This window comes from Ascidia mentula, chromosome 6 (genome assembly GCF_947561715.1).
Source record: "Ascidia mentula chromosome 6, kaAscMent1.1, whole genome shotgun sequence".
Lineage (NCBI taxonomy): Eukaryota > Metazoa > Chordata > Ascidiacea > Phlebobranchia > Ascidiidae > Ascidia > Ascidia mentula.
Window position 1 is genome coordinate 6,832,988 of NC_138571.1, and position 26,161 is coordinate 6,859,148.

Genomic DNA, 26,161 nt, shown 5'->3' on the forward strand with positions numbered 1-26,161 from the left:
CAGTAAAATTGTTCGATGAGATAATTCACTTAGAGCCACTTTTTTCTCGTGTTCGGTCTTTTGTTCTTTCAGCCTCGTTCTCGACGCGCAGATATTTTCTCTCATGTACACTTGAATGTTGAAGTCACCCAGCAGGTGCTGTTAGGTCTGAAACCTACGACTTAACAAACACCGGCGGGTTTCCCCTAATCACATCTCCGCGACGAACCACGAAGACGTCAGAGGAAGAAACGGGGATAACCGTTAGCGAGAGGCGCCTGATTAACGTAACCCACCTCTTGTTGTTGCACACCTTCACTTGATATCACCGACTCAGCCCAAATAAACAACGAGCGCACTACCGCCCGCTTGTGGGCGTTCGGGTGCGCCGAGCGAAACGAGTCATATCTATTGGAATGAGTGGGATTGCGGTACAACCTTGTAGAGAGGTCCCTTGTTCACTAACACCGTAGACTACATTTTAGAATTGAAACAGACGAAAGCCGTTTTGGATCGAAAACAAAATAGCCTCCCATACCTATCAAATGCATTACATCTAGGGTTTGAAACAAGTGCTTTGGCTTCGGGCTTTCACCCCACGAGTATAAGGAAGTCAAATACACGCAGCGCGCAGTTGCATGGTTGTCAAATGCCGGACAATTTATAACCAGACCTAAAAGTTTACAGCTTATATATACGCATGTCTTGCCCACTCGAGGAAATGTTAATCAATCAATGTTTAAGATTATGTCAACCCAATCATGTAATACGTCACGTATTTGCTAATAGACGATTCATCTATGGACTTTGTGATCGCGATAAGTGAAATTGGAACCCAGCAAGCAAAGTCCGTCAACACAACAAGAAATATACGACGATGCATTGCTTTATTTCCTTGTTCTCGGGTGTTGTCTTCAGGCGAACTACAACAAAAGCAGCTGCAAATGCCCCAACATTTCATAGTAGAACTTGCGTCGAAGCCAGATGTTCGTCGTAGGATTGTGGAGTAAGCGACGGCCATGTAGAAGAAGGCAAAGAAGTTAAAACATACAATTTGTAGCAGGAACCCTAACGCCGGGTTTTGATCTGTGTTGAAGTAATTAGGAAAGCAAAAATTTGTTCCACTGTAGTAAGGATAAGTCTTCAATGTTGTCTTGTTAAAAAGTTGCATATCGTCTAAAAGCGAAAACAGTTCATCCCAAGAACGCGACATCGGTAATACGTACGAGCAGTTGACCTTCTTCAACATTGGTTTGACTATTTTTACTAGCTCGGTGTAAGTTGCTGTAAACGGGAGATCGAAGCATTCATCTTCAATATACATGCTATTGTGAAACGTGTCTTTGTTTCCAAGTAAGGGGATGCACCCTACAAACGCCCACACAATCCAAGATAGAACAAGTTGAAAGATAACAGGTTTGATTTGAACTATTTTGTACGGATAAAGTACGCTGTACAATCTACATGAAGTAATAAGTATTAAAGTTGTAACTGAAACTTGACTGGAGACAAACGCAGTTATTCCAATTAAAGAACAAGTGTTACCAGCTTTGCATAGTTGATAATCCCGCGATGAAAGCGGTGTTCCAATTTTAGAATACAGAACCATATGGGACAAGGTAATCATACCCGTGAAAAAATCAGCAGTGCTTAAATTTAACAATAGGATGTTGTGGATCGTCTTTACTCTTTCCATGACTGCAAACTTCTTGTATAGGAGAGAAATACTATTGCACATTATAAGAACGTTGCCAAACAGAGCAAATACACCCAATGCCCATGTTATAATGTAACCAATGGTATACATCGCATCAAATCTAATACGATCTTCTCTAGGATCCAGGGCAAATCCACAGTTTAATAATTCGTTTGTTGAGATGCATTTGTTTGTCTTCACATAGTGTCCCAATATACCTTGAAACCTTAACGACTTGCATTCGCCAAATGAAACGTTTCGACAGATTTTGAACTTCTGTGGAAACTTGTCGTCGGTGGTGTTGCATAAGCTGATACACTGCCCAAAATTTGCACCTTTATGAAATATAATATAAATAATTTAGGCGTATTGAACTAGTCGAATACCTTGAGACTACTTTCAAGAAACAAAATTATGCATTTTTTGCATAGACTCATGCAGATTTAAGCTTCACAATTTAACTTGTAATGTTGCTAAAACACTCACTGGCCAGCGTCATAGAGCTTTACAATTAGTTTGTTTACATATGAAGGTACATTGGTTGCATTATCTTAAAACCCTAAACTTTGGGTCAACCTTTACGAACCTACATTTTCGTTGTAACATGCTTATGTTATAGCCTAATTTAATCAGTGACTCGATTATACGTTTAAAATCTTTTTCGATAACAGTCAATGTAAAGATATCCTACCATCAGGGTATAGATCTGTCATTTTGCGTCCTGCAAAGTCGACACTAAATGCTTCGTGGGGTCCTTTACACTTTCACGACCACCTATGACACTGACATTCCTTGGCAAACTGTATAAAAGTTTGCCTTCCCGCTTTAAACAAGGAAGTAAAATCACAACCATTGAAGTGTCAAATTTTGAAGGATGACGGTTTTGTGACTCACAGGTTTCTATAATGGGTGATTGTGGCTATAATCGTGACTCCTTTACTAAGACCAGCTTTCCTTCAGTACGATACAATAGTCGTCTGTTTACCACAAAATATGATTACAACCAGTGATTAGAATTCAGAGAAACCCTAAATCATGCGGGGAAATATACCGAAACTACATTTTCTTCTGCTTTGTATTTTGGTTGCAAACAATCAATTCACTTGCACACATTTTGTTTCACAAAAAAGCCTCAAAGAAACTCGCAATTTCGCCCACAAGGAAGATTACGATGAAGACAAAATTGAAAACCTTTCTTACATGTCGCGTCTGCGGTTGAAGAAGCATTTTGCCCTACCCGCCCAATAGATTACCTTATAGCCGAGGTTAAGGTTCTATAGAGAGAAATAGATCATTCCCAGCCCCTCTGTTTGGAAACGCTTGATATTCACAAGTACAATCTTTTGGCAACGACAGGAAGCAGTATTTTCCTGTTCTCTTGCAGCAAGGTATCTTGTTACTTAACGAAATGTGTTACAGTTTTATAATATACATGCCATAAAACTTACGTTGCAACACAACCAGAAAGCGTTTGTGCTTATTTGGTAATCTAATAATTATATTTTTTTATATATACACTTGACTGTACATGCGGTGTGAGTGTTCTCTTTTCTTGTGTTTTAACATTTGTTGATACATGTTTGTGCGCTGGACCATGACCCCGATAAAGCCTCCTTGCAGGCTCAACGTCATTGTATAAAAGTGTACGTTTAATTGTGACAGAAGGAAAGATTCTTTGCTTTGCCATTACAACATGCTTTGCAGCAACAGCAACACAATAATAATTCACCATCCTTCACTTGCAGTTGTCTAAAAGTCAGAAAATAACATTCTAGATACTATCGTGGGCTATAACACATGTAATTTACTGTCCCATTCTTTTGACCGCAATCACTGCTTTAAATTAACTAAAAGCACAAATTGAAAATTGACGTAGAAAGCATTGGTTTTGCTGATCCTCGTTGGTGTAAAGTTTTTTTTCAACTTTTGCATGAACAATACCATGCTGAACCTACGCAGACGTTCTTGCTGCAGGAAATCCTGTTTAATAATCACATTGGTGATTTCTCTGAAACTTTTGCACACTTTCTTCCCGTATGACTATGAATAAGCTGATCGTTTCCATGGAAGTTTCATTCAACCAAGCACTTTTCAAATTCTTTCATCAAGGTTTTTGTTGTAGAAGACGTTTTGCGAGTCTAAAACCACAAATATATTTTCTGTAACAAAATCCTGATTTCTTTCATTGTGATTTAGGCTACATGCCGTCGGCATAAGTTGTGTTATAACAGCACTTTTTTCTAGTTAAAAATACCAATAAAACATTTGCAGCAATTGGTTTGTATTAACATTGCTAGCCTACTTGTATTGGTTGCCATGATAAAGTTACGCAAAAATGTTCATAATAAATGCAAAGCGTGACAAAAAGTGACGACGCCATCAAGCACCCGCAGTAAACAATAAGAAATACACTCAGACTTCGGATCATAAACTGCATTTTTACTGTTCCTCAACTACATAAGGTTCTTTGTGGGCGACTTATGAAAATCAAAGTTTGAACTATTTTCCAATTGGCTATATGAAAAACACCGAAAGTTCAACAAACCCATACAAATCCGGACCGTTTTTAATTCGTAGGCTGCTTGAAGCATCGCCTTGACTGACAGTGTCAATCACCCGTACCTACAATGGCAAACCAACATGGAGTTCGAGTGTACGCCTGTAAGCTAAACCAGATGGGTAACATATTCATTTTGCCTGAGAAGTGTGAATGGCAGAAGCACCGAACACTGCAGAAGACTCAACAGTTACAACACATTATTGTAAACTGCCGGAAAGAAAACACATTGTTCTTTGTCGTTGACGCATCCACTATTTTTGTGAATGTGCAGCGACTCAAGAAATAGTCGCTTGTTGTGGTCCAACTCCTTTTCCAGAACGTGGGCTTTATCGAAGTCAAATTCATGTCGCAATGTTACCGCATGCTTGGCAAACGCAGTCTTGCTGGCATCTTTCGATGCGACATCACGGCGATGCTCTTTCGCATAAAGTACACAGTACGTATATTTTATGCCAGAAGAGCAGTACATTTTTAAATTTACCGAATGTTTAATTGTTTTTGCCAATCTACAGCCCTGACAAGCAAATTTTATACTAAATCTAACTTTAACCCATTCACCCAGATGTGCCATGGCACTGGTTCCCAACCTGAATTTTATCGCGAACCACGTCAAAGTCCTGCACAGTTACCACGAACCATCTATTGATATCATTAAAAAAATTATGACACAATTGAGTGAAGGACCATCTTTAAACCTTGTTTTCGTCGCATTGTTTGAGTAACGGGGCCGTATATTAGAAAATATATACGTATAATTTGTTTAATTGTATGTTGGATTGTTAGCGTCAAACATATTTGTCAAATGTTCTCGCGTACTAACCTGAATTCCCTTACCACAGGTTGGGAACCACATTTGAAATTGAACAATAGTAACCTTAACACGCTGGCAATTAATGCCCTCTAGTACATTGGCGCGTTTTAAACCACAAACACGTATTGTGCAGCGTCATTCGTTTGGAATTGACGTCGTGTGCGGTCAACCGCTTTTGATGTGGGAGCAACTGTTTTGATGGAGTGAGAATGTGCCCGCAATTGCATACTTTCTGTGCTCAATATTCTGCTTGGATGCAACCACCAAAACTTTGGGTGACTGAATCCACTGAGACAATGAAAAGCGTATACACAGAGTTATAGCGTACAAACTACTTTAACGGAATGCTGGTAAAACATGGGAAGCCAGGTAACTGTGTTTATCAGGTGCTTACATACTGATATTTACTTTCTGATTTTGCAATTGAACAAAAACATCTCATGGTCTATATTGAATTCTGGCATTTCGTAATCCCCAAATGACAGTAACAACGAAGACCCAGGCCAAATAAAACAAAAAATTTTATTAACAGATTGTAATCTCAGTCTAGCACCTCACTTTTGTGAATGAAATCAGTGCAAATACTATCAAAAGACTTAAAAACAGCAAGGATTTTCATACTGCTGCTTGCTACCAACATCAGTATCGGAATTGCATAATCGACTTTTGATATGCGTGCTGGTAATGCTAACACATTTTGGATAGCTTTTATGGACAGACAAGTTAAATCTTCTTTGCAAAAAAACAGTTTTATTTTTGAAGTAAACTTCATTACAAAAGATTTTCTTGAATTGCCGCTTCGGGAATTCGACCCTGTAGATATTTCGCTCGATGTTGATTCTTGCGAGGTTGGAAATGGAAGTTTTGGCGTTGTACTGCTTGGACGACATAGAGTGTTAAGTCTTGTTGCAATGAAGTGCTTCAATATTACTGGTGGCGGAAGACAAAAGGCAAACATGTTGAGACGGTAAGTTTTCAAAACTTGTACTTGATACAGTCAGACCATACTCAATAACACGCATTTCATTCATACGATTTTGCACACAACAGAATACAAAGGGAATTCAGCCTACTTCAGCAAGCAAGCCATGACTGTATTGCGCGAGTATACGGCTGGGCAAAATGGCCTTTCAACATGGCCATCGTTATGGAATATTACCAAGGTGGAAATCTCAGAGATCTACTTGCTGACGAAAACGTCACCATTGGAATGACCCTGCGTCTTCGGTTTGCCGTTGAAATAGCAACTGGCATTGCCGTCATTCACAACATATTTTCCGACAAGCGGTTGATACACGGCGACCTCAAACCGGGGAATGTGCTTTTCACTATAACGCTACACTGCAAAATATCGGATTTCAGATGTGCCGAGATCGCCAACTACACAGGATCCACATCTTCGTCAGATCGACCTCTCGCTCGAAGGTGGAACATGACGATGCAATTTGCTGCACCAGAAAAATTCGACAACTTCAATTTGAAACCTTCGAAAGAACAGGATGTTTACAGCTATGGAGTGGTTCTTTATACAATGTTGACTCGCCAGCCACCCTTTGTCAACATCAGCGACCCCGAGGGTTTCAAAAGAGCAGTCAAAAATGGTCTTCGTCCAGATTGTTTGGGATTCCCAGCAATTGAAGCGTTGCTATGTGACGCGGATAAGAAGATCATGCGGCTTCTTGCAAGTGATATGGAAAGATGTTGGCATGCCAACCCATACTTAAGACCAGATATAATCAGTGTTCGTGATAGATTTGACAGTCACTTTACCAAGCAAGATCCGGTGGTGGTGGCTGAACAGGTCACAACTGCACTCAGAGGCATGCAAGTGGAAACGCCGTGTTTTGACACAAACTATCACAGACTGGCACGTTTACATCAGTTCTCATTACCAGTAAGTATTAAGTTTCCCAGCTTATGATTGAGATATTTAAAAAAAATTGAAACATATTTTAGATGTGGAAGTACGACAAGAAAGCTCATCAACAGCGCTGGTGGCTCAAACTTTGCATACAGGTATATACATCACAAGACAAAATCATGTTCAAAAGTAAACTTCATGTAAAATTCGAATCGACAATGCGTGGCTTCCCGAAGTAGTCTATAAGTCTAAAAAAGCCATAATAATTATTGAGAATTGCAGACAGGGTGTACACATTGTTTCGACCTGCAAGGTCTCATCAGTGCAGCTGTTCACTGTGGAACTGCGCTAGCTTTTACAGTACCAGGCACACAGATTTTCACTTTGTGGTACCTTTCGGTTAACTAAACTACGGACAAAACAACAAAGACGAACCACCGTAGAGCGCACCTTGGCCAAATAACTGCTTGGTAACCCGAACCGGTAGCACTATCGGATTCCAAGCAGTTAGCCATAGTCAGAACGATCTTGTCAGTTAAATATGGGTCTTGTCAGCTGAAAATCTGTGTGCTTGCTAGTGTAAAGGCTAGCACAATGCCACAGTAAACAGCTGCACTGATGAGACCTTGCAGGTCGAAACAGTGCTGTGCGTACACCCTGTCTGTAGCCCTCTTTAGTAAGTGTTTTACTAGTTTTGTGCGAGTACATATGAATTGGCAAAACATTTTTTTTTAACTTTCAGGTGGAGATGATGGAAACACAATTCCCAAACCCCTTTTTCGTAAGTTTGTCAATTCGTTGGAATGAATCCGTTTCTAAGGCTACCAGGCACAATTTTTTACGAAGGACCGTAGGATGCCGACCCCACGCCTAGTTTATCGCTGATATGCAAACAATAAACACTGCAATAAAATTCGAGGTTTGAGTTTGACAAACGATTTCTTTGAACCAGTGGTGCAAAAAATGGCCCGCGTTTGGCAATCGGCTGGTCACAAAATGGCACGCGAGCTTTCATCTAGAATGTAAATCTATTTGAGAAACTATTCTTTGCAAGCCTGTTTTTAATTTAGTAGTTTGTTTGCACGACTGCTATTGGTAGCAATTATAACAATGTACTACTGTCACATTGCAAATGTTGAGGAAAGTATCAGCACCTTTCCCAAAGGTTTCATAGGTGGGTATGACTTGCCTAACGTTCTGTATCCTAAAAGTTGTGTTTTTGGGATCCATAATATCAATTATTTCATTCAGGAGGAGAAACTACAACGAATGATGAAACCACCCCCAAAGAAGTTTCAGGTAAAAATTGCATGAATGTCCGGGTAAAATTAGACACAGAAAAAAGTATTTTCTTCGGCAGTTGGCAATTTTACAACTCAATAAAAAACGTTTTATCTTGTTGTGTTTATCAATATATTAATTAAGCTGCTTGATCCCTTGCGGTAATTTTAAATGTTTAAAAACAACATCAAATATAATCTTTGTTTTTTTATAGCTGTTGCCCGATTCGACGATACTACGGTTCCCAAGGAAACCTTTGGTAAGTTTTTTTATTTATTAAGTTTTACGACCGGGATTAGCTTCATTTTAATTAGTATCAAATATATTAATGTGCTACTAACAAAATTTTTAAATGCATTTCAGAAGTTCAGCGTGCCAGCCACACCGCACCCAAGTTATTAGTTCCAAGTAAGTTAGGTTAAAGGTTAGCTTGTTGCTGTCTTTAATTTCTGAGTCTTACTTTCAACTAGGAGTGTACTTGCAGTCAATGTTCGGCAAAGTAACAACCGATTCTTTCAAAGAAGTCATGGGTGCAAACCTTGGTCGTAAAAAATCATCCGCACTTTTTGTATTTTCGCTGTAACGACTTAATTCTCTTCCAGTGTGATTATTCGAGCGCTAAATTCGTTAAAGTTTCTATCGCAACCCAATTTTTGTGCGTCAATCCCAACCCGGATACGTGTATTTCTTATTAGGACGTGATAGAAAAGTGAGCTTAGTTTTAATATTACAGCTCATAAAGTATGTTGTTTGCAGGCACTTCAAAATACAGAAATAAAGTTCCCTTGCTGGAAGCTTTGCAGTCTGGAGGTATTTTTCTATTTATTTAAACTAGACTTTTTATGCATCTAAATATTGGTTTATATTTGCCTGTAGGTAAAATGACGGTTGCCCAAAAACAGCTGCAAGACGCTTTGAATAAATACGACAAAAGCGTAAAAAAGGGAAATTGGTCAAATGTAAATTCGTACTTGCATCAACTATCTCAACTTCTCCACGACAACTTTCAATCAACTGCAGAAGAGTTAAAGAAATTAGCCGACGATTACCGCTTTAAAAAATTTTTCAACCGAGCTCAGGCCTTCTATTACCTTTCTGCTGAAATGTTTGCTTGTCATGCAAACAAGTCAAATGCAGCAGTGGGCATTAGAATGTGCCTCGGTGGTTTGAAGGAAATCAACAAACATGTGAGCGAAACAAACTCCTTTGATCGGTCGACGTGGCAACAACATGTCATTCCAATTATGAGGAGCTTTGTGGTAAAAATTGAAAACATGGAAGACCTAAGCGAACGTGACAGAAAATGATCTCGACATACGTGCTGTGCATGTTTATCATACCCGAAATTTCAGGTACCTTATTCAAGGAACTTGGACACAACGGAAGGTATTTAGATTACTTGAAGGTGGAAATTGACAACCCTGACGGTGGTGGATTTGAAGACGAGGTCAGATTATTTTCAACAAATTGTTTGAGTTTCCCAGCAAATAATGAAAAATTATAACAATCAATTATTGTGTTACAGGTCATACAAGAACTGCTTGACACAGGCTTGTACAAATGCGTGAGACAATTTGGTTTAGAAATACATCTAGCAGGGCCCATTGCCAGACCCAAATGGCTACGGCGATGTATGATGTTCTACAGACAGCTATCGCAACACCACAACCTTCAATTTCGCTTGTTCGACATAACAGATAACGTGATAACTTTGTCTTTGTCGAATGTTATGCCAAAAAATTTTTCGCTTGCATTTCGAGGCTAACTGCAATGTCAGTTATCAAACAGTTTCTTCAGTAACGGAGGTGGTGGGTAACCGAATAACAAGTAATCGTCCAATAACAAGTTGTAGAGCTGCATCACTCGCTCACGTGGATTCACGGTTGAGTAGTAGCGCAGAACCATGTCGTCATCGGTTTTGTTTGGATAAGCTGAGCGCAGTTCTAGATCTGGAGGTGCTCCTATGGTTTTGAGAACATATCTGTGTTGCAAATATTTGAAAGAAATTAAGAATTTTTAAGTGCTCTTTTTTTACCACATCTATGACTTTTTAAGATTCGGAAAAGCAAATGATATTAAGTAATACATAGATGACAAGTCTTAAACTTGTCAATTTGCACCCACTTCGAATCTTCGCTGACGGTTTCCTGGTGCGCTATGACGTCCTACCTTACGTCACATGGTTGGCAAAGTGTGGAGTATTTTTTCCAGTGGTTGTTGTCTTCCAGTAGTGAGTTTGGATAGCCGACTACTAAATAGTTGATGAATGTATTGAAGTCAAGTCCACCACGTGCTGTGAGATCAAATGGTTTTCTTGGTTTTGAAATAAAAGAATCGAGTTTAGCTTTAAAATTAATTATTCTAAATACTTAAATCTCCCAGGACCTATTAAGATAATTTAGGCGTTCAATTTTGGATTATATTGGATTTAGGCGTCAACGTATGTTTGACGGGTCAAATATGAAATATTCTTTTTTTGGTTTGTTTAAATTATTTTAAATATATTTTTCTAATCGTTAGATCGTTAAAATTGCTCATCAAAATTTTTTTGACACAAATACAAAATTTAGTATCATGATTAAACGGTTTGGTAAAAATTTTGCGCAAAAACAAACTGTTACACTGTGGATTTAAATCACTTTTGTTTCCGTATTGAAATTGAATTGATTCGGCAATGGGCTTAAATACAGTGCCATCAGGTTTAGCCAGTTTTGATCTAAAAGCTGAGATCAGACGTTCCATCGGTTCTCGAACCACCGTCATTTTCAACCAATCATCTTTTAACAAGAGGACTTTTCTCTCTTCTCCAATCAGTTGGAGATGCTCTTTAAATTTTTTGGTAAACTGGGATTCCTGAAAAGCAAAGGTGCATTGAATTATGAATTGTTTTACCCTTATTCACGAGGCCTGTTTTCAACTCCAATAGTTTTTCCACATTTGAAATAACTTACATGAAACCATTTTATGTATAGGCCTACTCGAATACATCTTACTTCAAAACGTTCGCCGTTCATTTCAGTAAATAACTGCTTCCATCGAGTTATTCCAGTCTTCGGAATTTGACAAAAGATGGTTTTGTGTTTGGTTGAATAAATCACCGAATTTCTTATTTTGTTTTTGTCGTGATGAAAACCTTTACAAAATAGACTTTATAGTTCAACTGTTTAACTTAAAAAATGTATGACAGCTTCAAAGTCAGCTGTTGAAACTCTCTTACCAAAAACATGTACTGGATAGCTGAGATATGAGGCGTGATGTTAAAAGTAGGTTGCGTCAAATTCATTTTTTTTACCTATAGTAGGTTGCTGTTGCCCCCAGGCATATTATATTTTAATAATCTGTCTACATCTGGCACATTTGACGTGACTTTTACTATACGGTGTTTCACCTGCTATGCAGCCAGTCGGACAATAAAAGTCACGTTAATTATATAAGAAGGACAGATTATTTTCTTACCTAGTTTGTCACAAATCTCCCGAATTCTGATTCGACGCTCATCCATTCTCATTTGCATACGTTCCATAAAATGTTCTGACACATTTGACCAACTTTTCATGGTGTTATTAGAAAATAAATCGGATTGTTTGGACCAAGATTTGAGTTGATTTTCATAAGAAAACATGATTATGACAACAACGGCTGCAAAGAATCCGAATAGCAACAAAGAAATCCTGCTGATCATGTTTTGTTTGACTGAATCTGTTTTTTCTTACAGAAATTTAGCCAGAGGGTCTTTGCCTAAAGATTTAGAACAGTGCCTGTATAACCACATTAGCTACATTCTCTGAATAACATGTGACAGACAGGCTTATTAATTGCCATTAACGATTGGCTTTTTTTAGAAATAAGTTAATTTGTATTTTCTCACCCTCTGCTCGGCGCTCAAAATCTGACATTTTGCAATTCTGTTTATACAAAGCAATGCTCAAAGAAAAAGTTTTGAAATACAACTTACACATTTTCCTGTTGCATTAATCGAACAAAATTTTTTTGCACAGCGGAACGACGTTGCTCCAACAGCTTGTAAGTTAAATATGAGAATCAACAAAACTGCACGTTTCGCTAATAGCCGCGGGGTCAATTATGGTATGTAAGATTACACGATGCTCATCAGCGGAAAAAAACGAGTTCCGCCTAATAGGCCCTTGAAAGGAAGTAGACCTAAACCATTGCCAGGGTTGCAAGTGGAAGAGAATGTGATTTACATTTTATGACGACATTATGGAAAAATATGTTTTGTGGATTCAAATCTATTGGCTTTCGTTCGAGACAAATATATGGTTTGGCACTTGATTGAAAGTGACGTAACCGGCAAGCCAAAAAAGCCCAAAAACACCCGTGTTTCAGGTCATTCTGATGGAATACGTGGGATCTCTACCAATTTTTATTACTTTCACGCTATTCTGCACTCTATCCTTGACAGATACTGAGATTTTGAAAAAATCCTATGTAGCGGAAAGTGGTTTGGCACTTGATTGAAAGTGACGTCACCGGTAATGCAAAAGAGCGCAAAATCACCCGTGTTTCAGGTCATTCTGATGGAATACGTGGGATCTCTACCAATTTTTATTACTTTCACGCTATTCTGCACTCTATCCTTGACAGATACTGAGATTTTGAAAAAATCCTATGAAGCGGAAAGTGGTTTGGCACTTGATTGAAAGTGACGTCACCGGTAATGCAAAAGAGCGCAAAATCACCCGTGTTTCAGGTCATTCTGATGAAATACGTGAGATCTCTACCGATTTTTATTACTTTCACGCTATTCTGCACTCTATCCTTGACAGATACTGAGATTTAAAAAAAATCCTATGAAGCGGAAAGTGGTTTGGCACTTGATTGAAAGTGACGTCACCGGCAATGCAAAAAAGCGCAAAAAGATCCGTATTTCAGGTCATTTTGAATATAAACTTGGGACTTCTACAGAGGTATTGGTACGAAATGATTAACAAGTGAAATATTTTGCAAAATAATGCTTACTGGTATGATATATACCACAATAAACTCCTTTGTTAGAAGTTAACCCTTCTCGTGCAATGCTGCTCATTGATGCGGAACGCATTTCGCGAAACAATAATTTTGGATTCTGCCTGAATGACAGTAGTCATTTGCCCGTATCTGCCGAGTCAACGAAGAAATCGCTTATTGGTTAAAGAAGTCACGTGATGCGATAGCGCGGTTGAAACCGTTTAAAAAAATTAATTATTCACGACATAAGATAAAGCGATACAATCAACAAAATTAAAACATACGTTTATAAAAGATTGTTTGTATCACAATTGTTTGCAAACATTAAACATTATAAAATGTGCAATAGAAATCAACACACTTTTTCAGTCAGTAAAAAATATTTGATAAAGTAATTCTTCTTTACCCCAAACTTTTAAATAGCCTAATCTGTGAACTTCTGGTAATAATACGAAACATAGTTTCCATTTTTTAACCCATTGTTATATTAATGATAAATATTCTTATGGTCCCGTGTCATGGATAAAGCGATGGTCGAGGTTCAGAAATCAAAAGTGAATAATTATTTGATCATTATCTTTGAAATCGGAAGACTAAGTCATATCTAATAATCGGTGAAAATCCAAGTATGTTTATTTAGTTATTATCATAGACATATTTTGTCAAAGATAATCGAATATAATCCAAAAGAGTTCACACAGGATCGATTATAAATCGGCCATAAATTCCGACTGGGGGGTCATTAATCAAACGTGGTGCCTGCAGTTTACTGCTTACTGCTATCTTTCAATTCCTGACCTTGAATCCACTGGGCCGATATTGGAAGAAGCCATTCACTTAATGAAATCCACGTTTGGTGATGATGCTTGCAAATACCACGTGTTTGGACATTGTGTCTCCAACCTTGCCTTAGTGTACGAACGTCAAAAACGTTCTCAGGAATCCCTGAAGCTTTATGCGGAAGCTGTTGATATTTACACTAAGGCTGAAGATATCAGCGAAGAATACAGAAGTATCGTAATAGAAAAAAACAAGCGAAACAGATCAATTGAGATTTCTTCTCAAAGGCATACTTAAAAGAAAATGTCATTTTTACCAAATCTTTACAAAAAGTGTTTCTTTCAAAGCATTGATTAAAAGTTGTAGTTTCGTTACCATAGTGTACTTGTATATTACTCTGATACTGCACGTATCAGTTTGTGTATGTTTAAATTTGAATAAAAATACGCTTTTGTTCTGATTGGTCAATCCAAAACTTTTGCAATTCATTCCTTGGGCAACCACAAGTCAAACTTTCGCAGAGTTCCTTGAATGGAAAATAAAAACAGTTTGCAATGAAAAATACCTTTGACAAATCTGCTTTCAGTAAAAAATTCAAGCGTTTCAAAATTGAATGAATAAATTTGAAATATTATATGTCACTTTAAAGTTCACTTGTAATGTAACTTTTTCAGCGTCAAATATCAACATGTTCTTGGTATGTAAAACTGTAAGATAGCCTGAAAAGTTTTGGAAAGATGCTAAGGCCTCAGGGAAACAGGATTACCATTTTTGTCGTATTTTATATTAGATATGAGATAGAAATATAAGTGTAACCAAACAAGCAAAAAAATGCGAAACCCAAATACAACGCAACCAATCGGGGCACAACAAACACAACTTCGCGATTGGGCGTCTTAAGGCACCAGTGAGCCATTACGACCACCTGACGCACCACTACCTTCTTATCAGAAAGTACATCGGTCTTACGTCCCCATTTTGCCCTTTACTTTGTGGCTGGTTGTCATCCACCACAAGCACAACATCAGGGATGGCGAAATTACCATGTTCATTGGCCCATTTCGTTCTGGGCATTAGCGTAGGCAGGTACTCCCGTGACCATTTCCGCCAAGTATTGCACCTGGCGCCAGCGATTACGGTGGTAACAGTTCTTTCTTGTGAATAGTTCAGGGGACATATTCGGCGCTGCACGTTGCAGCAGTACATGATTTGGTGTAAGTGGCTCCTCATCCTTCGGATGGAACGTTACCGAACCAAAAGACGGGAGTTCAGCATTGCCTCGACCTCCACCATCAGAGTTCTCAGATTCTCATCAGATAAAGTCTGCTCCGCAAGCAGTGTATTAAGAATCTTGCGCACCAAGCGTATCATCCGCTCCCATACCCCACCCATGAGGCTGGCAGTAGGAGGATTGAAGCTCCACGCAATCTCACGTTGTTGCAAATATTCTTGAATCTGCTTTTGGTTCCACTTATGCAGTTCTTCACGCAGTATGCGCTCAGCTCCAACAAAGTTCGTACCGTTGTCACTGAAGATTTGGTCTGGCCGTCCACGACGACCGATGAACCGTCGAAGGGCTCCGATGAACGAGTCCGTCGACAATAAATCAGCTATCTCAATAAGTGCTGGTGAAAAAACAAGTAAAGATGCATCCGTACCTCTTCACCTCACTTCGTCCTTGATTAACAAGAAAGGGTCCAAAGTAGCCAACACTGAACACTGAGAAAGGTGTCTTGTTAACCTGCAGCCTTGCAGAAGGAAGATCCGCCATGATCTGTTTTCCCGGGGATCCGTTTCTTCGTCGACACGATACACACTTGCCAAGTACACGTCGATCTGCCACTTAGTAGTGTTGTCGTAAGGACGACCACGTGTGTCCCATTCCGACATGACCAACCTCATGCTGCTGTATGATCACCAGGTCCGTAACCCGATGGGTGTATGGAAGAATGATCGGATGCTTCACATTAAAGTCGACAACTGCACGCTCAAGTCTTCCACCAACCCTCATAACTCCGTCAACAATATTTGGATTAAGTTTTCCTAGAGCCCTCCTTTTGTAGAGGAATTGCTTCGCCCTTTGCCTTTGACATTGCGGCGATAATTTCTGGGAAACTGTGTTCTTGCACATGTTTTACAATTTCGAGCTCAGCAACTTTAAGTTCGGCAACGGCCAATTGTCCAAAAGTTACTTCGTACTTTTCAGGAAACTTCTTTGACATCAACATCAACTTGAACCGGAGCAGCCAACCGACAGCCTTTTTCAGCCGATTCCAAGATGAATATTTCGCAATAAGTCGATCTATTGCGGATTCACGAACGACCAGATAACCTGTTTGAGCTTCTTTCTTCATAGGAAAAAAATTGATTGGCAAAGACGACAAGTCAGGAGAAGAAGGCCACGCATTTTCTTTCTTCCAAAGAAACTGAGGACCAGTGAGCCATCTGCTGGAGCTAAGGAATTTTTTTACGCTTAGCCCACGAGACGCTTCATCAGCTGGATTTACCTTTGTACCGACGTGCCTCCATTGACCCGGACGTGAGACATCTTCGACTGTGGCCAGACGATTTGCCACGAACACTGGAAATCGCTTGTTGCTGTTAAGAATGCTTTGAAGAACTGCAGTCGAATCCGTCCAGAAAACAGATTGACATTCGACCGGTCGAAGCTCTTTCCTTGCAAGTTGTTCCAGTCTGGCTGAAACAACTGCCGCTGTCAACTCCCGCCGTGGGATCGAACACGTCTTCAAGCGGGGAACACTTGCTTTGCCTATAACGAACGAACAGTAAATACGTTTTCGGTCGTCCACCAATCTCAAAGAGCTGTGGACGACGAATCTGCAAAATGGTGCAATTCTGTTTTGTGCACCTTACCGAAATCACGCGGCTTTATGCATCGAGATAAAACGACTTTTTCCAAGAACGGGAGTTTATGCAACCATTTTGCTCACGTTTCGGAGTCCTTGTCGGAGAGTACGTCATCCCACCCAAGCTGTTTTCTGCAAAGTTCTCTTTGCATCGTCTTGGCCACTACGATCACAGACCAAGAGGGTCATACAATGAAGCCACCACAGACAGGATTGCCCATTTTGGTGAAGGTTTTCGGTTGTTTTTCATCGACGTTAAAACCGAATTCATATGAAGAAACGTACCAGCGAAATACAAAAACACTTTCGCACGAGGAACTCGTAAGGTTCAGCTCCTTAACTGATTTTGCCCGTTCCATTTCATCAATGGACGCAAGAACTCGCTCGCTGTTACTTATCCACTTGGTCAGCCTAAACCCGTTTCTTTTAAGAAGTGCACAAATACCTTCGACCAACTGAACTGCTTCCGCTTCGGTCGGCACAGACTTTAGACAGTCGTCGACGAAGAAATTCTTCATGACAGTCTCGACGACCTTGCTCGAACTTTACAATCCTCAGCCACTTGCCTGAGGCAGAAACTCGCACTGAAGGGGGAAGAAGCTGTCCCGAACAAATGAACCAGCATCCTGTGAGCGATGGGCTTCTTCGCCACATTGCCACCAGGCCACTACAAAAACCGAAGTGCGTCGCAGTCACTCGACTTTACACGCATCTGATGGTACATGGCCTCCACGTCGGCCACGAGAGCTATACTTTCCATTCGGAATCTTGAAATCCTGAAGTAAAACGTCATTCAGCGACCGACCGCGACACTTGGCGGCCCAGTCCAAAACTACCCGCACATTACCGGGCTTGTGAGGATTTGTAAGGATGGTGTGGCAGGTACCACGCTGATTCTCTAAACTGTTCTTAATCCGGAACTTCTTCAGCATAGCCTTGAGCTATGTAACTTTGAACCGTTTTTATGTACGCAACTCGCAGTTTGGCCTCAGGGGCGTCTAACCCAATAAGCAGCAAAGCTTCACTGCATCAACCCGAGGAAATGACAGGTCCCTAATATGTGGAAATCCACCCAACTGATTGCCTTTGGGAAACCTGTTGGCGGTGATAGACAAACTGTCAATGGCGAACACTTCGGGAAGCTCCACATTTGAGGAGCCATCAATCGAGGTGGCGGACAATCCAACTCTTTGGCTTTCGCTCCTGCGACTAACATCGCCTTGCAATCCAAGCCTATTAGTCAGTTTCTTGTCGCACAAGGTACCCGAGCCTGTATCCAAAAGAGCATATGTGTTCACAGCCCTACCGTTGGCACTGACCTTGACCGCAACCATCATCAAGTTTACGCTTTGATTACCAGAGGAAGCATGACATTCCTTTCCATTCGTCGACAAGACGGAACAGATGGTCCGTTGCAGCGCATGCAGGTCCTTTGACAGTGGATCCGTCTTCTCTTTTCTCTGGCGGATGTAACAATGTGTGGTGAGTTTCGTTACAGTCATTCATGGACTGTAGCACTTTGTGGCAAAGTGCCCTTATCTAGAACAATTATCATACAGTCTGCGGCGCCGAACTATGCGCATACGATGACGATACGACTGAGATTTAAATTCCTCGCACCCTGCAAGTCCATGTTTTTGCCGAACAGCACGGACCCAGAGGGTTTGTGGGAAACTGGGAAGGTCCGACATGGGTTTTGGACTTCGATTCTTCTTCCTTCACAACAACATTGTTGGAAGCCTTTTCATGACTACCTTTATGTTTTGCTTTCTTTCGTCCAGCATGCGACTAAAAAAAGAATTCGCAATCCGGTCCTCCGTTTCCACGAATTCGACCAGGCGTTCGAACATTCCATTTCCGAATCTCCTGCATCTTGAATGGTAAACGATTTGCCACCACAATCAGCGTAGGGTAGTTATTCATCTCCGAATGCCCGTCAATGTCTGAAAGTGTAAGTAAACAATCGCGCTGCGACTGTGCCAATTCGCTTAAACCAGCCGCGTCCCGGTTTCCTTCAGTCTATAGCAGTGCTCAATCAGTTTACGGGCCTTGCCTTCACAATGCTGGACCAAGTACGACAAATTGGATCCATCGTCATTGTCACGAGAATCAAAATTGAACCGGCAAAATAATTCATTGTATATAAATCAATATCTCTAGGACGTTTATTTGGACAAGAAAAGCAATATCTTTGCGTAAAATATGCTGCACTTAAAAAAATCCAAATTACTTGCAAAGAGATAAGTGTCAGTGCGATCTCATTTTTCACAGAAATACTAATTTAGCCTGAAATATTCATATTTGACGCGGCAAAAAGTGTACATTACATTACAACTCAACTTTAAAGTGACATATAATATTTCAAATTTAATCATTCACTTTTGAAACGCTTGAACTTTTTACTGAAAGCAGATTTGTCAAAGGCATTTTTCATTGCAAACTGTTTTTATTTTTCATTCAAGGGAAAGTTGACTTGGTAGCCCAAAGAATGAATTGCAAAAGTTTTGGATTGACCAATCAGAACAAAAGCGTATTTTTATTCAAATTCAAACATACACAAACTGATACATACAGTATAGGAGTAATATACAGGTACACTTATAACGAAACTACAACGTTCGATCAATGTTTTCGAAGAAACACATTTTTTGTTAAGATTTGTTGCAAATTTGTTGCGGCTGTGTAGAAAGCATTCTCCATTAAATATGCTTTGAAGAACACACAATTGATCTGACTCTCTTAGTTTTTTCTATTACCATACTTCTGTATTCTTCGCTGATATCTTCAGCCCTAGTATAAATATATACACCTTCCGCATAAAGATTCAGGGATTCTTGAAACTGTTCTTGACGTCCGTACACTAAGGCAAGGTTGGTGACGCAATGTCCTAACACGTGGTATTTGCAAGCATCATCACCAAACGTGGATTTCATCAAGTGAATGGCTTCTTCCAATATAGGCTCAGTGGATTCTAGGTCAGGAATTGAAAGATAGCAGTAAGCAGTAAACTGCATGCACCACGTTTGATTAATGACCCTGTCATGTTCGCTTAGGTCTTCCATGTTTTGAATTTTTACCACAAATCTCCTCATAATTGGAATGACATGTTGTTGCCACATCGACCGATCAAAGGAGTTTGTTTCTCTCACATGTTTGTTGATTTCCTTTAAACCACCGAGGCACATTCTAATCCCCACTGCTGCATTTGATTTGTTTGCATGACAAGCAAACATTTCAGCAGAAAGGTAATAGAAGGCCTGAGCCCGATTGAAACATTTTTTGAAGCGGTAATCGTCGGCTAATTTCTTCAATTCTTCAGCAGTTGATTGAAAGTTGTCGTGGAGAAGTTGAGATAGTTGATGCAAGCACGAATTTGCATTTGACAAATTTCCCTTTTTCACACTTTCCTCGTATTTATTCAAAGCGTTAAGCAGCTGTTCTTGGGCAACCGTCATATGACCTACAAGCAATAAAAACCAACATTTAGACGCAAAAACGTTTAGCTCAAACAAATAGAAAAATACCTCCAGACTGCAGAGCTTCCAGCAAAGGAACTTTATTTCTGTATTTTGAAGTGCCTGCAAACAACATACTTTATGAGCTGTAATATTAAAACTAAACTCACGTTTAAAACACGTCCTAAGGATTGACATTGGGAAAATCCTAATAAGAAATATAGGATTGATGCACAGAAAGTGGGTATTAGTAGTACATTAATATGTTTGGTACCCCAAACAATTAAAATGCATGCAGCCATCAAGCTGATCCCGGGCCGAACAACTTAATGTGTAAAAAAACACTTACCAAAGGTTTCTTTTGGAACCGTAGTATCGTCGAATCGGGCAACCGCTTTAAAAAATAATAATTTTATTTGATGTTAATTGCAAACATATAAAATTACCACAAGGGATCAAGCAGCTGAATTAACAGATTGAAAAACACAACACGTTAAAACGTTGTTCAATGGGTTGTAAAATTGCCAACAGCCGAAGAAAATACTTTTTTCTGTGTCTAATTTCACCCTGATATTCATGCAATTCATACCTGAAACTTCTTTCGGCGTGGTTTCATCATTCGTTGCAGTTTCTCCTCCTGAATGAAATAACTGACATTATGGAACCCAAAAACACAACTTTTAGATTACGGAACGCAAAGTGACAGTAGTGCATTGTTATAATTGCTACAATTGGCAGTCGTCTGCACAGATTACTCGATACTTTGGCCAAATATATTCGCGTTAAAGCATTTTGTAACGTCCGTTGAACGCGCCCCGGTTCTTGGCGCGGAACGTCACACGAGGCGGAATTCCCGCAGTTAAAACGCGTGTCTTTAATGGGCCTCAAACTCGCTCACTCAGTTGATGTTATTATTGTTATCGAATGTGCAGTACTCTGGTCCACAAAGACGGTCGAAGCAGTTACTGTCGCACACCGATAACTTTGGGCGACAGAAGATTGAATACCACAAGCTTCACGTGTGTACAAATGCAAGAGAGACACAGAAAATGTCCGCTCGCAACACAAAAAACCTTTTGCAAGAATGAAATGACGTAGCACTGTGCTGCACAGTTGTCGGACACAAAAAAAGACAAAACCACGTTGCGTTGTCACTTAAAACTTGGTCTCTTATTATTGCGTCACAGACCGTATGATATTGCAACACACATTAGTGTAGAGAAAAATGCGCAGTCATAGAAATCGGCAATTACTGGCAAACAAGATGTAACACATTTTTTGTATTCGTTGTTATAGCAACTGGTTGGTTATGCGACCCAACCTCGTAACAGTAATGTTAACATGACGTCATTACCAGAAGTTTTCTTGGGAATGGTTTCGTTCCTCGATTCATTTTCTTCCCCTGAATGAAAGATTGATTATTTTTTGGAAACACAAAGAAATTACTCAATTAAAGTTGTTGCATCACATCGTACGCAAATTACAACACAACGCCCTTTTTTACCTATATGACGTCATAATACCATACAAGTCATTCTGCTATGCTATGCAAAATAAGATGGGAAGTTGTTTTACGTGTAATTTGCTTTAAAGCTGCTGTTAGGTTCATTATACTGCACTTCAGTTAACCGATTCTATTTGAACAGGATGGCAATGCAAAATGAGTGATATCCTTATCCAACGAATTGACAAACTTACGAAAAAGGGGTTTGGGAATTGTGTTTCCAGCATCTCCACCTCCTGTCAATTAAAAATTGTCAATTTATTTTAACAAGCAAAGAATATTTGTTACGCGCTAAAAATTGCTCTAAACGTCTTTTGCCAATTCAAATACCTGCACAAAACTAAGAAGACACTTACTATAGACTACTTCGGGAAGCCACGCATTGTCGATTCGAACCACAGCCTCAAAATCTAAATTTTACATAAAGTTTACTTTTGAACATGATTTTGTCTTGTGATGTATATACCTGTATGCAAAGTTTGAGCCACCAGCGCTGTTGATGAGCTTTCTTGTCGTACTTCCACATCTAAAATATGTTTCAATTTTTTTAAAATATCTCAATCACAAGCTGGGAAATTTAATACTTACTGGCAAAGGTTCTTGATTCAGATGAGAACTGATGTAAACGTGCCAGTCTTTGATGGTTTGTGTCAAAACACGGCGTTTCCACTTGCATGCCTCTGAGTGCAGTTGAGACCTGCTCAGCCACCACCACCGGATCTTGCTTGGTAAAGTGACTTTCAAATCTATCACGAACACTGATTATATCTGGTCTTAAGGATGGGTTGGCATCCCAACATCTTTCCATATCACTTGCAAGAAGCCGCATGATCTTCTTATCCGCGTCACATAGCAACGCTTCAATTGCTGGGAATCCCAAACAATCTGGACGAAGACCATTTTTGACTGCTCTTTTGAAACCCTCGGGGTCGCTGATGTTGACAAAGGGTGGCTGGCGAGTCAACATTGTATAAAGAACCACTCCATAGCTGTAAACATCCTGTTCTTTCGAAGGTTTCAAATTGAAGTTGTCGAATTTTTCTGGTGCAGCAAATTGCATCGTCATGTTCCACCTTCGAGCGAGAGGTCGATCTGACGAAGATGTGGATCCTGTGTAGTTGGCGATCTCGGCACATCCGAAATCCGATATTTTGCAGTGAAGCGTTATAGTGAAAAGCACATTCTCCGGTTTGAGGTCGCCGTGTATCAACCGCTTGTCGGAAAATATGTTGTGAATGACGGCAATGCCAGTTGCTATTTCAACGGCAAACCGAAGACGCAGGGTCATTCCAATGGTGACGTTTTCGTCAGCAAGTAGATCTCTGAGATTTCCACCTTGGTAATATTCCATAACGATGGCCATGTTGAAAGGCCATTTTGCCCAGCCGTATACTCGCGCAATACAGTCATGGCTTGCCTGCTGAAGTAGGCTGAATTCCCTTTGTATCCTGTTATATGCAAAATCGTATAAATGAAATGCGTATTTATGAGTATAAAGTAGCAAATAAGTTTATCTGAACAACCTGAAACCCCGCACCATCTACAAATGGAATGTGGAAAATTAACGAGAGTAAATCTACAATCCAACATTTCATGAAGTAATACTGTCTACATCTTAGGTTCACCACTGGGTGTACCCATGCGAAAGTCAAGAATTGTTTTCTTTTTAATTATGCGCACTGTTGCCAGTCAATATGCGTATTTCCACGCTTCGTTTAGTCAGTGGGCGTTTCGGTTTTTCACGAGGCTAATGTGGGCGAGTTCCATTGTAGCCTACTGTACATGGGCTGTTGGCAGTCACATTGCAAAAAATTGGCCCGATAGTATTTAATCCATTTCGTTTATCCGGATTAACGTTTAGTCTGACTGTATCAAGTACAAGTTTTAAAAACTTACCGTCTCACTATGTTGGCCTTTTGTCTTCCGCCACCAGTAATATTGAAGCACTTCATTGCAACAAGACTTAACACTTTATGTCGTCCAAGCAGTACAACGCCAAAACTTCCATTTCCAACCTCGCAAGAATCAACATCGAGCGAAATATCTACAGGGTCGAATTCCCGAAGCTAAAATTCAAAAAAATCTTTTGTAATGAAGTTTACTTCAAAAATAACAATACTAATACATAAGCACTGCTGGTTGGTTTAAACTTTGAACTATGGTTCACTTGTACTAATTATATTTTAAAAGATTGCATGTAGCATCGTAGAAATAGATTTCAACAAACATTTACTGCTGTGTAAAATGCATTGAATTAATTGAGCTGAACCAATAACATGAAAGAATTCCTCTATTCATTAGGTTGTATATGCAATAGCCAATATATGCAATCAGTGGTTTTTTGATATTGCTATATTATCACATTATCACTTAAAACTACAAGAAAAAGAATGAAGTCTATAAACTTACGCTCTCCAATTCATCCATGATACAAGAATACTAAATAGCCGAAGCTTAGCTAAAAGATAAACTTCTTCAGCAAAACAGCAGATAGTTCAGACGTCCGTTGCAACTAACGAATCATTCTGTTAATTCAGGACAAAGCAAACATTAGGCAGTTATTAAAAACCACTCAAGCATAAAATCTACTGCTGTCGACCACACAGTAAAATTGTTCAATAGGATAATTCACTTAAAGCCACTTTTTTCTCGTTTTCGGGCTTTTGTTCTTTCAGCCTCGTTCTCAACACACAGATATTTTCTCTCATGTACACTTGAATGTTGAAGTCACCCAGCAGGTGCTGTAACGTCTCTAAGACTTCAGAAACCTACGACTTAACAACTATACACCGGCGGGTTTCCCCTCATCACATCTCCGCGACGAACCACGATTACGTCCGAGGAAGGAACGGGGATAACCGTTGGCGAGAAGCGCCTGGTTGCCTCTCGTTGCCGCACACCTTCACTTGTTATCAATAAAAAACGAGCGCACTACCGCCGCTTGTGGGCGATCGGGTGCGCCGAGCGAAACGACTCATATCTATTGGAATGAGTGGGCTTGCGGTACAACCTTGTAGAGAGGTCCCTTGTTCACTAACACCGTAGACTACATTTTAGAATTGAAACAGACGAAAGCCGTTTTGGATCGAAAACAAAATTGCCGCCCATACCTATATAAAATGCATTACATCTAGGGTTTGAAACAAGTGCTTTGGCTTCGGGCCTTCACCCCACGAGTATAAGGAAGTCAAATACACGCAGCGCGCAGTTGCATGGTTGTCAAATGCCGGGCAATTTATAACAGACCTAAAAGTTTACAGCTTATATATACGCATGTCTTGCCCACTCGAGGAAATGTTAATCAATCAATGTTTAAGATTATGTCGGCGCTTTGCATGCCAGTAACAATGTGGTATTATCCTAATATTGAAGAATAAAACGTACATACATTTACTTTTTCAAAAAAACCCTTGCTATAGGAAAAGAGAACAAGTCACAGTAAAACCGGAATGTTTCAACACAAAGTAAAGCAAGAATTATGGGGCGGTCTCAAATCGTCCATCCCTTTATTTGGAAAGTACAAATTAATTCTGTCAACTTGTAAAATTTACAGAGCAATTTCTTACAATTTTACGTCAATGCAATTATGTCAAAATCTATAACGGTTCAGACCATTTTGCTTGATTGGCGGCAATGTCAATTTACATATGTGATACAAGTAGTGTGTACACTATACAGTAAATCATAAATATCTGTATATTGACCCTGAAAACTGTGCAAGCAACATATGTGCAATTACCCAATAATACCGCAAAAATACAGAACATTATGTGGTGCAAGCGCTGAACCAATAAATACATTTTTACATGTGAAGGAAATGTTCAAGACCTGTGCCAAAAATTTATTTAATGGCCTTTTTAGAATACATAAAAAACTCATGATAACACATATCTAATCCACAAAGACACAGTGAAATGACCGAAAAATAAACTATATTAGGGATAAAATTGCTGCTGTTGTCTGAATGTTACTGGTAACAAAATGGTTTATTTTATTCGTATGGTGACTCATCTTTTTGCTGTCGCGTAGATCGGCACAGTTTCATAATCACGTTTTTCCACTGGTTCGTATACAAGAACGGGTTAAGGGCACTATTAACCGGAAACAAAAGCCCAATGATGTAATACGTCACGTATTTGCTAATAGACGATTCATCTATGGACTTTGTGATCGCGATAAGTGAAATTGGAACCCAGCAAGCAAAGTCCGTCAACACACCAAGAAATATACGACGATGCATTGCTTTATTTTCTTGTTCTCGGGTGTTGTCTTCAGACGAACTACAACAAAAGCAGCTGCAAATGCCCCAACATTTCATAGTGGAACCTGCGTCGAAACCAGATGTTCGTTGTAGGATTATGGAGTAAGCGAGGGCCATGTAGAAGAAGGCAAAGAAGTT

General features: G+C 39.7%; 1 protein-coding gene and 2 pseudogenes across 2 annotated transcripts; all 3 read right to left on the reverse strand.

Moving 5' to 3' along the window:
• Positions 1-9,940: 9,940 nt before the first annotated feature.
• Positions 9,941-11,968, reverse strand: LOC145907058 (carbohydrate sulfotransferase 9-like; annotated as a pseudogene). The gene is made up of 5 exons (XR_014402875.1): positions 11,645-11,968; positions 11,182-11,321; positions 10,810-11,041; positions 10,313-10,481; positions 9,941-10,169 (listed from the first exon to the last, which is right to left on the reverse strand). The product of XR_014402875.1 is annotated as a carbohydrate sulfotransferase 9-like (transcript).
• A 3,213-nt stretch (positions 11,969-15,181) lies between these two features.
• LOC145907059 (uncharacterized) lies at positions 15,182-16,164 on the reverse strand (annotated as a pseudogene).
• A 3,338-nt stretch (positions 16,165-19,502) lies between these two features.
• On the reverse strand, positions 19,503-24,288 carry LOC145907060 (uncharacterized). Its single transcript, XM_082994496.1, has 11 exons — positions 24,172-24,288; positions 23,659-23,828; positions 22,351-23,210; positions 22,229-22,288; positions 22,119-22,172; positions 21,957-21,998; positions 21,613-21,660; positions 20,848-20,895; positions 20,608-20,652; positions 20,328-20,381; positions 19,503-20,263 (listed from the first exon to the last, which is right to left on the reverse strand). Exons 1-11 carry the CDS (start codon positions 24,187-24,189, stop codon positions 19,503-19,505), a joined length of 2,160 nt encoding a protein of 719 aa, XP_082850622.1. The 5' UTR covers positions 24,190-24,288.
• Positions 24,289-26,161: the final 1,873 nt, after the last annotated feature.

What these genes read in the sequence shown, in the direction of transcription:
- LOC145907060 (XM_082994496.1), bottom strand. An exon ending in CATTCCCAAGAAAACTTCTG is followed by an intron (nt 20,896 to 21,612) that starts GTAATGACGTCA and finishes TATTTCATTCAG; the next exon opens with GAGGAGAAACTGCAACGAAT. An exon ending in GGTTCCAAAAGAAACCTTTG is followed by an intron (nt 20,382 to 20,607) that starts GTAAGTGTTTTT and finishes TGTTGTTTGCAG; the next exon opens with GCACTTCAAAATACAGAAAT.